At 44.4% G+C, this 15,468-nt stretch overlaps 1 protein-coding gene across 2 annotated transcripts in view; it reads right to left on the bottom strand.

Moving 5' to 3' along the window:
• FAM219A (family with sequence similarity 219 member A) overlaps positions 1 to 15,468 on the bottom strand; it is a 95,486-nt gene that overhangs the window by 12,034 nt on the left and 67,984 nt on the right. For both annotated transcript variants that reach the window (XM_027839500.1, XM_027839501.1), the window contains exon 2: positions 5,893 to 5,992. In XM_027839500.1, the coding sequence (XP_027695301.1) occupies positions 5,893 to 5,992 (100 nt within the window). The remainder of the gene's footprint in view (positions 1 to 5,892; positions 5,993 to 15,468) is intronic.

The raw sequence follows: 15,468 nt of genomic DNA, 5'->3' as shown, positions 1-15,468 counted from the left end.
GCAGTAGGCAACGGGGAGCCATTCAAAGTTCTTCAGTAGAGAAGTAATGTAATGAAAGCTAGGCTGTCAGAAACTTAATCTGGTGATGGTGTGTGTCTTAGAGTGGAGAAGAAGGAAACCAGTAATCCCTTAGTTGATTTGTGTTGATAGCTCAAATAGATGATCTTAGGCCTCACCCATGCCTGTAAAAATACTTCAGGGATGCTCCTGACATCCTAGCAGTGGTGGTGGTGAGGATGTGGGGTGGGGAATACGGTCAGTCAGTTCCCAATGGCCTGGAGGAGCTGTCACCAGCCCAGCAGGTGCTAGCAATGGGGTGGGGGAAAGACTGCATTCCCTTTTCTCTCATCTTATTTCCTACCCACCTCTACCAGGTGTTGACTACCTATTTTTCCTTTCTAATAAACAGCTCCCAAATAAAAAAAGGTTTTCTTGCCAACTGAATTTGTAGACAGTCTCCTGGGAAGGAAGCCTGAGCTGCTGCAGAAACAAATCATTGCTCTTGGGGGAGAGCTTTTCGGGAAGCTGATGGAAATGAAATTGAACCTTCTTATTCATGGCTGGAGTGAGACCAGCTCTGATCCAGGAAGGTAATGGCTGTCCCTGAAGGCCTCCTTCTCTTCCTAACTCCTAGAAGTGCTCTGAACAGCAGCTGCTGGGGCTGGAGGGGGAGACGGATTTGCATCCTAAGTCTGTCATGGGCAGCAGAGCTACTCTAGACACACTCCAAGGTCCCCCTAAATCCTATGATCTCATGAACAAAGTCTGAGTCACACACATGTGGTCTTCTTTGGCAGAAAGCGGAAACTTGAGGAATTTGAAATTCAATTTAATTAAACAGATTAAAGATATGATATTTGGAATTTTAAGTATCCTTTACAGAACTAAAAATTTAAAAACAAACAGATACATATATATAGTTTGGTTTATTTAAAAAATCTTTTTTTGGTATAATTGTTGGCAGTTAGATGGCACAGCTCAAACTTTCTGTCTCCAAGTCCAGCACTCCATCCACTTTGTTATTTAACCTCTCTCAGCCTCACTTTCCTCACCTGTAAAATGGAAATAACAATAGTATCTTTATGTAAAGTGCTTTGCAAATCTTAGAGTGCTATAAAAATGCTTCCTATTATTATTGTTAATAATTAGTCACCATCATCATAATTATTATTACCATCAAACTTAGAGATATAGGAAGACCCAGAGAAAATGTTTTTTCTTTAGTAAGGAATGGACTAAATTCAATCTCGTGGATCCAAAAAATACCTGTTCCATTCCTGCTAGGCCCCAATTTGTTCTTCTCTCCGCCAGCTCAACACACCACAGCCCAGATATGTTTTCTGCTCTTTCACATCTGAGGTCACTATCAATTGTAATTTCTGAGGCCAAGGGAAGACCCTCCCTTCTTCCCCAAAACAAAACTGGGGCCTGAAATCCTTATGGTGGGAGGCAAAAGGCTTGCATGATTAGGGATAAGAGTTAAAGTGCCAAATCTCATAGGAGGAGGAAAACAGGGATTAGCATTTGTTCTAAGGAATAGAAGCCCGATATTAAGTCAAGTCCTTCTATGATAATGGTGTTTATAGGAGCATAGTTTTAGAACTGGAAGGAACCTCAGAGGACACTTCAGTTCAATTACTTCATTTTACAGATGAGGAGAATGAGAGAGGTTAAATGATTTTCCCAGGGTCACACAGCTAGTGTCTCATGCAGGATTTGAATTCAATTCTTCCTAACTCCAAGCTCAGTGTTCTATCCAATGTGCCTGGGGCGGGGCAGGGAGGATGAGGGGGAGAGGGAGAGAGGAAGAGTGAGAGAGGTAGAAAGGGAGAGAAGAGGAGAAAAGGGGGGGGGGGGGGGGGGGATGGAGAGAAAGAGGGGAGGAGAGGAGAGAAAAGCCACTGGGTCTGGTAAGTTGCCAGAGGGGGGAAAAATCATAGAAAGGGAAAACTAAGGCAAAGGCAAACTTCTATTCCTCTAAGATTTTGTGAAGGTCATTCAGCCTCAGGCAACTGTGGGGAATGCTGGGGAGGAGTCCTTGCCAGGGTTGGCTGTTATGCTGTAGTCTCCAACAAGAACACTAGGTGGCGATCACAGACAGGGGAGTTCTAAGGTAGTGACCCCAGCAAGAGGCTCAATCACTCTTGCCTGAGACAATGCCATAGTGTGGCATAGACTCACAGGGCTATACATTAGAGTGTGAGCTCCTTGAGATCTGGGGCTGTTTTTGCATTTCCTTTGTACCCCTGACACACAGTAAGCATTTAATAAGTGCCTGCTGATTGACTAATTGATAGTTGTCACACAGATGATCTCTGGTTCATGTCTGAGGGTTGTGTCCCCCCACCACCTCACTGTGGGCAGGGCCTATAGTAGGGAGAGCCCATTAAACTCTCACCACCCTGCCCCCAGAGACAGGCTACCTCTGCCAGTCACCAGGGTACCACTCCACCTAGGCCTTCTTTGAGGCCAGAGTGAGGAAGGGCGCTCGCCCCAGGTGGGGAGCCAGGCTTGGCTCAGGGAATCTCCTACCCTGATGGCAGCCTTTGGGGGCTCCTGTCTCCTTCCCTCTATGCCTCAACTCCAAGCATCTATTTCTATCTGCCAACAGACTCCTCTGTCCTCACCAGTTTTCTGCACTCTTTCCTATGCCAATCTCTTAAGTTCCCCACACCAATTTCTACCTTATATCTTCCTTTCTCACACCCCACCCCTCAAGGACCTGCAGATACTGATGAAGGAGGCCCAAGGCTGAGGGTTGGATCTTCTATGGGGTCAAATGCTCTGGACAGAAAAGAGAATGTGAGAGGAGACGATCGGGGTGGGGAGGGTGTATGTGTGTGTCTCTGTGTGTGTGTGTGTGTGTGTATGTGTGTATGTGTGTGTGTGTGTGTGTGTGTGTGTGTGTGGTTCTTGCAGGGGACAAGCACTCACAGAATGGGCACTTGAGAACAGGATTCATACACGATACATCCCTTACTAAGTTGATCAGGTGCTCTGGTCACACACCCTTCTGTTCAGGGCAGCACAGCTGTGTGAGGGGCTCCTCAGACACCATGAGGTCATAGATTTGGAGGTGAAGTACAGCTCTCTCATTTTACAAATGAGGAAACTGAGACCCAGAGATGTGAAGTGACTTGCCAAGACATCTAGTAAGCTACCTTGTACTTAGAGCTCCTAAGTGTTTGACAAAGTCAGGATGTGAATACAGGTCTCAGACTCTAAATATCATGTGTTTTCCAGTGTACCATGCTGTTTCCTCCCAGACAGGGTGGGGAGGCCTTCCCAGAGCAAGGAATTCTGTGAGCCGGGGCAATGCTTCTAATCCTTCATTGACCAGAGCTTGAGTGACCATGGGCAGGAAACACCATGCTCAGTATCCACCCCAGTGATCCTAGCTCATGCTCTCTAGGCGCCTTTCTCACACAGAAAGGCCGGGGACCTGCTAGGTAAGAGAATGAGGCTAGGCCCCAGGGGCTACCGTGTATAGCTACTCTCTGACCAATTGCCTTGCCCACCCCCCACCCCCCTGCCAATTTCAGCACAGAAACAACAGCTGCTTCACCTAATTAGCATGAATCCCAGCTGGAGGAGCCAGGTCGAAGAGCAGCAGGATAGAAGGAGGGGCTGGGGGAGACAGACGGTAGAGGAATAAGCCACTGCAGGAAGCTGAGTAGAGAAAAAGATGCTAATGGTATTGATTGAGGGGCTCGGAGAGGTAGAGAGGAAGGGCTACATGGGATGAGGGAGGGTCCTGAGGAGTTAGGGAGAATGGGGCGGGGAAGCTAAGGGTGCACATGGGAAGGGGATGGGGCCTAATATTCCAGACTGGGAAAGGACAAGGCCTGACGGGTTGGCCCATGAGGGGCTTGAGGGGTCATAATGAGAAGATTTGGCCTGAGGGGTTAGGCAGAGAGAGAATAGGGATCTTTGAAAAAAAAAAAGACATAAAAAAAATGTGTATGTTCAATAGGAATGTCTATGTAAAGCCTATATCAGATTGAGTGCCATCTTGGGAAGGAAGGGGAAGACAGAAGGGGAGAAAAATTTTAAACTCAAAAGCTTATGGAAGTGATTGTTGATAAATCAAAATAAATTAATAAAAAATTTTTAAAAAGACATGAGAATAGGGATCTTTGGTCCATAGTATTTTAGAGCTAGAAGGGACCTTAGAGATGATTTAATCCAATGCCCTCATTTTACAGATGAGGGAATTGAGCCCTAGAGAGAAACAGGGCCAGAGAATGGGAAAGGAGAGAGGAAGGGATGAAGACAGACACATATGACATATATGTGGCTTAGGGCTGCTAACAGGCGCAGCATGGACTGTATGTGCTCTGTTGATACTCAAGTGAGAACAGTCATCTCTGCTGCTGGGCAGGCTATGGGGATGAGAGTGGGCAGCTCAGTTCTCAGCTCTGAAGCACTTTGTGCCTTGGATGATGTCAAGCAGCCCCTCCTGCCAGAGACAGTGGAATCTCACAGACCCTCCTCTCCCTATCACCCCTATCTCTCCACTCCCAGTTGCCGTGGCCACCATGATGCCTGGAAAACCCTGAGATGCAAATGCCCAAAGGGAAAATGTATCTTTCATAATTTCTCTTCCATACATCACCTTCCTTCAATTTTTATTGCATGGATCCTAGCCCAGGCCCTTAATACCTCATTCTTAGGCTATGGTGACAGCTTTGTAACTAACTGTTTTTTTCCAATTCAAACATTTTTTGTTGTTTGGTCATTTTCAGCTGTGTCCGACTCCTTGTGACCCCATTTGAGGTTTTCTTGGCAAAGATATTGGAGTGGTTTGCCATTTCCTTCTCCAGCTTATTTTATAGATGAGGAAACTGAAGCAAACAGGGTTAAGTGACTTGCCCAGGGTCATACAGCTAGTAAATGTCTGAGCATAAACATTCATCAAGTGTCGAACACGGGCAAGCCATTATGCTAGGCACTGGGGCTATAAAGACAAAACAGTCCTTGCTCTCAAGGGGCTTATATTCCACCGTACATAAATAAGTAAATATCAAATAATTTGAGGACAAGAGAACACTGGAAAAGCCAGAGAGGCTTCCTGTACAAGGTGGTGTTTGAGATAGGCTTTCAAGATCATCTTGTGAACATCTCTGTACTCCAATCAACCTATCCTACACAGGTCTATCTTCTTAAAAATTCCATCATGTTGTAATTTTGCTCAGAAAACTTCCGTGGCTCTCCATTAACTAGAGAATCAAGGTTATCCTCCTTTACTGGTGTCCGAGGCTTTTTATGATCTGACTCTTCATCTGACCCAGACCTGGCTTTCCTAGAGTGTGACCACAGATGAGTCATTTATGTTCTCTGAACTTTGGTTCCCTCAAATGTAAAATTAGGGAGCTCTAGGAGATAATTCCAAGGTACCTTCTGTCTTTAAATTCTGTTATTCTAGCCTTCCAGCCTTCAAACTCCCATGATTTCCTCTCACGTTGCTATATTGTAGTCATAACGATATTCTCTAACTTAGAGGACCCTGCAGTTTCTTTTCTCCCTTTGTTTCTGTTTCCTCTTAACCAGAATGACTTTTCACTTCTTCTGCGTGCCTAAATACTATTTATCTTTTAAGGCCTTCATTTTGGAGGCAGAGTGACTATCACAACATTTCCTGCCCAAACACTTGCCATTGTCTCCAAAGACAGTAGAGTTCCCAAATCCTTCCTTAACCACTTTTTGCTCCTGGGAGGTTGACCCTCCCCAGGAGGGTACAAGGAGAGACCCTATAATAACAGGGAACAAGGATGATCAAGCCTGTGGATACTAGGACTCTGATGCTGAGCTGCCCACCTTTCCCTGGTGAGAAGAATCGTTGGCAATGATACCTATGGGGGCATAGGTCAGGGTCCTCACGAGAACACTTACCCAATTTCACTTGGAGTGGGGATGGTTTGTAATTCATGGCTACAGTCTCTCCTTCTCGGGCATCACAGTCTCCATCTGAGATGGATGCAGCTGCTGGATCCTGGGGAGAGAAAACAATTGGGAAGAGGTCGCTAAGAGCCAAATGAAAGGACTTCAATACACTGATTTCCCTTTCTGACTCAGGATTTCTTGAGGGAGAGGTTGATGTGGACTGTGACCTGTTTCCCCTCACCTTTTTCCAGTGGGAGGAGATAGTCTGGGCCCCATTAATCACCCTGCTATGTTCTATAAATCCTTCAAGGCCCAACTCAGTTCCCACCTTTTTTATGAAACCTTCCTTGGTTACTCCAGCCCACCCAAATATCTCCCTCCTCTGGTCACAATCCGTATCAACATATTAATATTTTATGCTTAATACAGTCCTGGATTTTTCTCTTACTGTGAATGTAGGGTATGAGAGAAGGGGTGGGATAGAAAGGAGAAAATGGAGGAGAGAGATAGAGTGGTTAGTCCTCTTGGGCATTCATACACACCCAGACTAGCAGGGTGGAAGGGAGCCCCTCAAGACCTGTCCAGCCCCAGAACATTTTCGGACATCCACTTCTTTCATGTGCTTACTCAGTACCAAACCTTACTATGGACCTTATTCATTTCCTGGTCCCACAAGGATAGTTACACAGGTGGCAGTTTCAAGGTCTCCTGCCTCTGGCTGGGGCCCCAGGCTACTTGGAACCTGACCTCCAGAAACTGCCTTCTTAGCCCAGACTGGATTTTGGCCAGCGGCACAGCCCAGGATTTGATTCTCCCAATTAATTTCTTCTTAGTGCTAGAGGGATGTTGACAGGTGCAATAGGATGGAAGCAAACATTTTGTTGTCTGGCCTGGCTGGTGCGTTAACTGTGAGCACTTCAAACTGCTGCTGGGGAACCAAGGCTTTGCTCCAGTTCACAGGGAAAGGTGGGGCCTGAGGGCAAGACCCAAGGAATTGGCTTCTCATCATACTCTATCTCTAGCTCTTTAGTTTTCCTACTGCTGAAAGCAGATACACATCCAGCAAGGTGCCAGGCTGCCGCTACAAGCACACCAAAATACAACTGTTTTCTGAACTCTGAGATGAAGGTGTTAAACCAAAGTCCCAAACACAGCATGGCCCATCCCAATGGGCCCTATGGTCAAATCATGAATCTCTTCCTCCTAAATTCTTAAACATTTAATTTATCACAATTACTCTCCAACTTCTCCTCCTTGAAGTTTATATCATCCCAATTATACCACTCTCTCTCTCCATCTTTTTCCATGTCACAAAACAATCTCCAGGAAATTTTCCCTTGTGAAATTTTATTTTTATTGATACTTTTTGTTTCTAAATCACATTCATTTCCAAATATGTTCCCCCTCCAATGCCTTATGTGACAAGCCATCATTTGTGTTGCTGTTGTTCAGTTGTTTTCAGGGTTGTCCCACTCACCATGATCCCATTTGGGGTTTTCTTGGCAGAGATACTGGGGTGATTTGCCATTTCCTTTTCCAGCTCATCTTGCAGATGAGGAAAAACTGAGGCAAACGAAATTAAGTGACTTGTCTAGAGTCACACACCTAATAAGTGTCTGAGGCCAGATTTGAACTCACAAAGATGAGACTTCCTGACATCCTATCCCCTGCGCCACCTAGCTGCCTTTGTAGGATGATTAAAAAAAAAAAAAAAAAAGAAAAAAGAAGAAAGGGCAGTTCAGTAAGACCAAGATATTTATTATATGACAGCATTTCAAACTCATAGTCCCCTTCCTCTGCAAAGAGGAGGTTCATTTTCTCAACCTTTCCTAGGTTTTCAGTTGCAACGTGTTGGCTGTTCTTCGCCTTGATGTTGCTGTAGTCACTGTTTTCTCGGTCCTGCTGACTTCACTTTACATTAGTTCATGTCTTTCCATGCTTCTCTGAATTCTTCATCTTCATCATTTTTTATAGCTTAGTGATATTCCAATAAATTCATGTACATTTTGTTTAGCCATTCCTCAGCTGATGGGCTTTTCTTTTCTTCACAGTTCTTTGTTACCACAGAAAGTGATTCTGGGGATAGTTTAGAATATAAGGGACTCTTCTTTAACCTTGATGGTGTAAATACCTAGAAGTTCTTCCACATTTTTCAATGGCAGTGGCACCTGGCTTACAGTCTTCCTCTCTACCTCTTGTTTTTATTCTTGGAGTAATAGAAAAAAAATGCTGGATTTGGAGGCAGAGGCCTTAGGTTCAAATCCTATCTCTGGCATCTGGGTGGTTTTGGACAGGCATTTCCCCTCTCTGAGCCTCAGTTTCCTCATCTTTTTTTTAATTTAATTTTTATTTTCAGTTCCAAATTCTCTCCCTCTCTCCACCCTTTTCCAACTCACTAAGAAGGCAAAAATACAACATCCATTCAGTTTCATCATCTGTGGAATGAAGAGGTTGGGTTGGATTAGCTAACTTCTACATTTCCCTGCCACTCCCCATCTATGATGCCATGCCCCTATCACCTACAAATAGAAGCATCTAGAGGACCTTTATGTCTACAGAGAAATACACAGGAAATCTTCCATGAAAAAACCTCCGTTGAGGTTTTTATGCCCCATTTTATGCCTTAGCTGAAATTGATAGTTATTGCTAAACTTTGTAGTTGCATATATTAAGGATTTTTCTATGTTCTTAATACATACAAGAGATACCTGGTAGGAGGAAAACCTTAAAGAGTACTCTAAAGCAACAGTATGAGAATGTATAAAATGTTAAGATCATGTATTCTCTATTTTTGTTGCTGTTTACTTGTTTCAGTCGTGTCTGACAATTTGTGACCCCTTGTGGGGTTTTTTTGGCAAAGATACTGGAGTGGTTTGCCATTTCCTTCTATAGTTCATTTTATGGATGAGGAACTGAGGCAAACAGGTTAAGTGACTTGCCCAAGGCCACACAGCTAGTAAGTGTCTGCGGCCAGATTTGAACTCAGAAAGAAGAGTCTTCCTGACTCCAGGCCTGGCACTCTGGGCACTATAGCGCCACCTAGGTGCCCATTCTCTATTTACCTCTCAGTTAATTATGACTATAAAGGTGTGATCTGTTGTAAACAAGTCATCAGTGAAGCCTGACTTAATACTTTAATCAAGGATACATCCAATGTATATATAGATCATTTTCATAAAGATTTTGTAGAAGTCTTTATACTTCACAGGTATGTTTTTCAAGAGGCACAAGAACAAACACAAGCCTGTCAGAGCTCCTTCTCCTATACCTAAGCCTAACTCTATGAGAGGTAGCATGGACTGGGTTTGGAGTCAGACCTATGTTTAAGTGCTGGCTTTGCTACATTACCCCAGCCATGTCACAGTAAACAAATCACTTATTCTCTCTGAGCCTCAGCATCTTCATTTGTAAAATGAGAATAATAATACTTGTATTACATACCTCATAATGTCATAGACCACAGAACTTAGAGAAAGAAGGGAACTTAGAAGATTCTTTGAGGAGAATGCTTTGTAAATTGTAAAATAACATACAAAAATAAATTATTACTGTTATCATAGCCAACTTCCCCTGTGATCTACTACCAGTAGAGAAAATGGGGTGGGCAAAGTATTTCAGTGGCAGGGATGGGGGGGATTGGAAGTGAGGGAACAGTCACACAAACTCTAGTCATATGGACATTGACATTTGTTTCCTTTCTGTTGGACCAGGTTCAAAGAAGGGTGGGTGCCTAGGATAGAAACAATGGCTTGAGGATGAACCTTTGGGGGTCATAAATAACTGCTATGGCACTCTTTGAAACCCAAAGGCATTTCTATCACAAAGCAAGGAAACCTGGCCTCTGACTATAGTGTTTTTTATACCTATGGAGAAAACTCTTGCTAAAGCTAGAAAGTTGGCAATGCTTGTCTTAGTATCTCTTCTCCCAGTATCATTCCCAGTTCCTCTTCACCTTCTGGCAAATAATGCCCTAACCTCTGCTCCATTAACCAGCCCCACATCCCCCTATCCACCCTATCCAGTGGTCCCTACTGCAGTTATTGCAAAGGCTCTTCAAATCCATATGTGAATACATAAAAAGCAGGCATACCTCCTAAACACTAAATAAAAATTAGATCTCAAACATGTCTTCCTATTTTTAAAAACTTAACTAGATGCTGCTGTGATGCATAAAATTCAAGTTAATTTAAAAGCATTACTGAATTCAAAGGTTTTTTTTTAAAAAAATCTTTATGTATTTTCCCCAATCATGTGGAAGTCTATGAAATTTATTTATGTTAAAAATGGGTCCCTATACTCAAAAAGCTTGGGTACCATTGCTCTAAACCATCTCTCTCCCCTATTAAACCCTACTCTCGTCTATTTATCAGAAGGGCTTTATATGAAAAGCTAATTCACTCAGAAGTAAATGACAGGTCAGGCCACAATGTGACATCCATCTATCTCAGGGAAATAAGCATTTGACGTTCTAAAGGGAAATTTCAGGCAATCTGGTAGGCCAGTGAGGAGCCCTTAGTGCCTTTCACATTCAACTACTCAGGCTGCTCCCTTCTCTGCCCACACTACACAGAACTGGTCAGAGAGCAGGCTGGGTTGGCCTAAATTGCAAGGGACAGTCCCCCTGAAGGTCTAAGCTCCATAATGACCTCAGCACTGGGCCCACTGTATGTGATGACTCAATAAAGTAGGAAAATGTAACTGTCCCACTGGCTTCTGTTCCTTTTGAAATAAGGAGGTGGGAAATCAGTGTGTTTGCTAAAGGAGAAAAAAAGAAACTGACCCAAATGTTGAGGAAGTAAGCCTTTTTCACCCTCAGCACACACCGATCTGGCCCTTCTCTACCTTCCTCTGGCTCTTCAGGGGCCGAGCACACGCTCTTGCCCTTGATGCTATGCTGTCCTGGGTTGTTCTCAGGCTGTTTTCTCTCACAGTGCCTGAGAAGCCCCTAGGCGCAGGGTCCCAGTCTACTTCTTTGTCTTCTTTTCAGCAGAGTTGGCTCAGGGTGGTGAATGGTGGGCTGGGTCAGTTAATTTGGCCTTGATTAATTCTCAAGCACTAGGGAAGAGATGGACCTGAAGTAAATGAGAGAAATCCTACAGCTAAAAGACATCACTTGCCAACCTTCCCTTTTCCCTTCCTGCAGTGTTCTAGTGCCAAAGCAGTTCTTTAGCTTGGCAAGGCTGAGGAGCAAGAGGGGGACCAGGGGTTCAAGTGGCAAGTATCAGAACCATTTTGTCTGCCCCCTAAGAGCAGAGGATGGGAGGAGGGATGGTGGCTTAGTACGGAGGCAGTAGGCTAGAACAGGCACAGCTGCCAGGTGGGGCTGGGCTGGCATTTCTAAAACGTAGACAAGGAGGCATTTTGAGGTGGTGTGGGGGAGAGCTAATACATGTTCAAACTGTTGGCAGTGGCCACAGAACCTAGAAAACACACTGCTGGGCAATTAGAGAGTAGAACGTGAAGGAAGAACAAGGAGGAGATACAAAAGGGCAGAAGAAAGAGGCCTTTTGAATTTGAAGAGATGTAGCTGCTGTGCAAACACACAGGGCAAGCAGGACATAGGTAGGGGAGGGTTAGCTTGAGATGTTTTGAGCTGCCCTTTGGAGTGAGGTAGAAAGCTTGGGCCCAGCAGGCATGGGTGTCCATAAGTTGGGGCTGTTGGTTGGGGGAGAGCTCTTGGCTAATGACTGATCCCAGGAAGGCCTTGAGGCAGAGGGCTGGCTAAAGGTGGCCAGGCTTGGACCAAGCCAGGTGCTTGCCCCTTCCTACATGCGGGACTTAGAGCCCCCAGTGGCCTGACACAGCTATGGTTTTGCCAGGCTGAGGAACTGCCGAATTCAGCCTCAATTCCTTCCCGAAAGTGTACTGAGAACCCCTACAGGCCCAGGGAATTTAATTCTTCCTCCTTCTTATCGCCCTTACTCTGTTGTGGTCCACTTAGGTAATCCTGGTCACCATCCCCACTGCAGTAAAGGAACAGGATGTGAGTAGCTCTTCTGTCCTCCTTATGGTTCTGCAGTCAGAAGGCATAGGAGAGACCAGAGCTTGCTGCAGACTGGGCATGGCCAGCACCTCTGGGGAGAACCTTGTGTCTCTCAGTTCTTCTGGGAGGGGGCTCCAATTGGCCATCCAGGGTCCCAATTTCCATATGTCCGATTTTAATGTGCATTAGGTGTTTGATCTACTTTGTCTAAAAGCAACACACCAATCCTTCTTCCTTCCTCTGCTTCCAAGGGAGCCAGGGGAAGTGTCTACTCTGAAGCAGGTGCCATGCCCTGCAGCTCCACCTCAGCATAGCTGGTTTATAATCTCAGCACATGCTGAGATTATACAACCTTCTTGACATTTGAAGCCCTTCAGAATTTGGCTCTTGTTTACCTTTCTAGGCTTATTACAATTACCACTTAGAATCTATATTTCATATGTTTAGTATGACTGTACATGTATAGACTATATCAGATTGCGTGCCACCTTGGTTAGGCCAGGGAGATTTTAGCTCCTGGTGGGACCCGATTTAGGTTGCATGTCTTTCAATGAGTAGCAAGGGCACTTCTCGGACCAAGTCTCCTGACAGTTGTACCCCACTTCTTTCCCCTTCTTCCCCCATCCTCAAACTCTTCCTGGAATATGCATGGAGATTATACTACACTAAGACAGTGGAGGAAGAAGGTTAAAAAGGAGGAAGAGGAGGAAGAAAACATGGATCCTGACTCCAGGTGAGCTTAGCAAGATGTGTCTGTTCCCAGCATTATGCAGATTGTTCTAGGACTGGCACTTGTAGCCTCTAGCCAGGCCCTCCACCAAGCTATGTACACTAGGAGCCAGAAAGGTCTCTCAGGCCCTTGCCTCAACCTCTGAAGCTTGAGGCCGGAATAGAAATACACCCCCTCTTTTCAGTGGTTCCATAGAGACCACTACATATTATATACCTGGGGCCTCAAATGATTGAGTGCCAAATGATTGGCACTGCCCATCAGAGAGGTGAAGCTGCTTGAAGCAGGAAATGGCCTGACCTTCCGGCCGGGGGGCAAGAGGGTGGCCCTAGTTCTGATTTTCAGCAAGCAAAGGGCTAGTGGACTAAATAGCAGGAGCAGCCCATGTTTCCAACCTTGAGAGAGGACTAGTCCAGTATATGTTAATCCTTGATCTCTTCAGCATCTGAAACTGCTGACTACATACTCCTCCTACATAGACTCTTCTCCCTGGGTTTTCCTGACACTGTTCTCTCCCTAGTTTTCCTACCTGTTTGACACTGCCCTCCCTCCCCCCAATTCTCCTTTGCTAGATCACAGTCCATGTCTTATATTCTAAAGGCCAGGGTCCAAGGTTTGGACCCTCTATACTCCCCCTCATAGTGATTCCCTCAGCTCCCAGGGGCTGTGCTCAGCTCCCAGCTTTCAGTTACCATCTCTATACAGATAACCCCCAAATCTATCTGTCCAGTCCTAGTCTCTCTCCCAAGATCCAGCCCCCCATTAACACTTATTGGACACCTCCAACTGAACATCCCATTATCATCTAACACTCAGCATGTGTAAAACAGAACTCATTGTCTTATCCCCTAAACCTACTTCTCCACCAAATTTAACTCATTTCTGTGGAGGGACCTACCATTCTTCCAAGTCTTACAGGTTCATTCTATTATAGTCAACCCTTCCCTCTTCTTTACTCTCCTCCGACTCCCATCCAATCAGCTGATTCCACTTTCAAAAGACTTCTCACAACCATCTTCTTTTCACATGGCCACCTCCCTATTTCAGGCCCTGGACTGCAAATTCTAATTTGACTCCCCACTTCTAGTCTCTCCCCTTTTACCAACCTATTCTCCACAAAGCTGCCAAAAGAATCTTCCACTACTCCTCAACTGAAGAACTTTAGCAGCCCCCTGTTGTCTCTAGGATAAAATACAACCTTCTTGACATTTGAAGCCCTTCAGAATTTGGTTCTTGTCTACCTTTCTAGGCTTATCACCATTACCACTTAGAATCTATATTTCATATGTTTAGTATGATTGTATATGTATAGACTATATCAGATTGCATGCCGCCTTGGGGAGGGGAGGGAGGGGGAAGATTTGGAACTCAAAAATCTTATAAAAGTGAATGTTGAAAACTAAAAATAAATTAAAAATTTAAAAATCTGTATTTCAACCAAAGTGATCAAATTGCTGTTCCCAGAATTTGGCATTTCATCTACCTTTCCTATGTACCCCACCTTACTTTTTTCTCTTAGAATCTCTATCTTCCTTCAGACTTTGGCTTATGTGCCTCCTCCTATGGGAAGCTTTTCCTGATTCTCCCTAGCTGTTGGTGTTCATTCTTCTCCAAATCACTGTATGTATACTCCTCTGTCTACATGATGTAAAATCCTCAATAGAAATGTATGCTCTTGGAGAGCAGGGACCTTTTATTTTCATTTTTTCAACTCCAGTCCCTAGGACAGTTCTTTGTACATGGTAGATACTTTGTAACGCTTGTTGCATTGGATTGCCACATAATAACAATGGCTAACATTTACGGCTTACAAAGGGCTTTACCTAAGTTATCTCATCAGATTCTTCAAAGTCCCTGTAGCATACTCCCATTTCACAGTAGAGGACAGTGTTATTTTCTGGTCCTGGCCAATCCTGGTGTGGTCCAATGTGCCATGCCACCAATAATCCTGGGTTATGGTGTCTGAACCTACTCCCTTTCCAATCCAAAGCAGCATGAGAGCTCATACTTCTTCCACCCCAGTCGTCTGATGGAAGATGGGAGAGAAAAGATTATTCTAAGAAAGCTGTGTCAAACTTGGATTTCCCAAAGAAAATAGCACTTAGTCATGTATGTCAAGCCTGGAAAATGCAATTGAAGTCTCCAAAAAGAAGCAAAAGACTCTAAGCGAAATTCTTTCCTCTCATGAACCTGCACTATATACTTCACAAATGACTTTTCCAAAGTTGGCTTAAGGTAAGACCACTGCAGGAATCCTAGGTGCAGATGCCCAAGGTGACAACCTACTCGTGACCAGTCTTTAGTGGTTGGTGAGCCCATCTAGAGACTCCAGGAGGGAGAGGTCTAGCCATCACCAACCCCATAACAAAGAGGGAGAAAACTGAGGCATAAAAATTCTGACAGTAGACTTTTTTTTATAATACTGTAATCTGAGGATGAGAATAATGTGCATGTTGTATCAAATGAATGGAATGATAAATGGCACTTTATCAGGGTTCTAGAGTCCTGAATTTGTCAAACACCACTCTTCTGAATGAAGGGCACTTTTAAATGTATTCTTAGAATCATGGAACTTCAGATCTGAAAAGGAACTGAGAATTTCCACCAGAAAATAGAGGATCAGAGAAATGAAGTAGCAGATTAAGACCAGAGGTGGGGTGAAAACACAGGTATCCTAACTAAGTGCTGGTTCAGTGTTTCCTCATTCCAACACACTGCTTCTTGTATTTATTCTTTTTTTTTTTTTTTTTTGCTTTTTGGTGAGGCAATCTGGGTTAAGTGACTTGCCCAGGGTCGCACAGCTAGTAAGTGTCAAGTGTCTGAGGCCAGATTTGAACTCAGGTCTTCCTGACTCCAAGGCTGGAGCTCTATC

Source organism: Vombatus ursinus, unplaced genomic scaffold (genome assembly GCF_900497805.2).
Source record: "Vombatus ursinus unplaced genomic scaffold, bare-nosed wombat genome assembly UNPS02014832.1, whole genome shotgun sequence".
Classification (NCBI taxonomy): domain Eukaryota; kingdom Metazoa; phylum Chordata; class Mammalia; order Diprotodontia; family Vombatidae; genus Vombatus; species Vombatus ursinus.
Note: the sequence above shows the minus strand (reverse complement) of the source record. Positions and strands in the feature narration are given on the sequence as shown.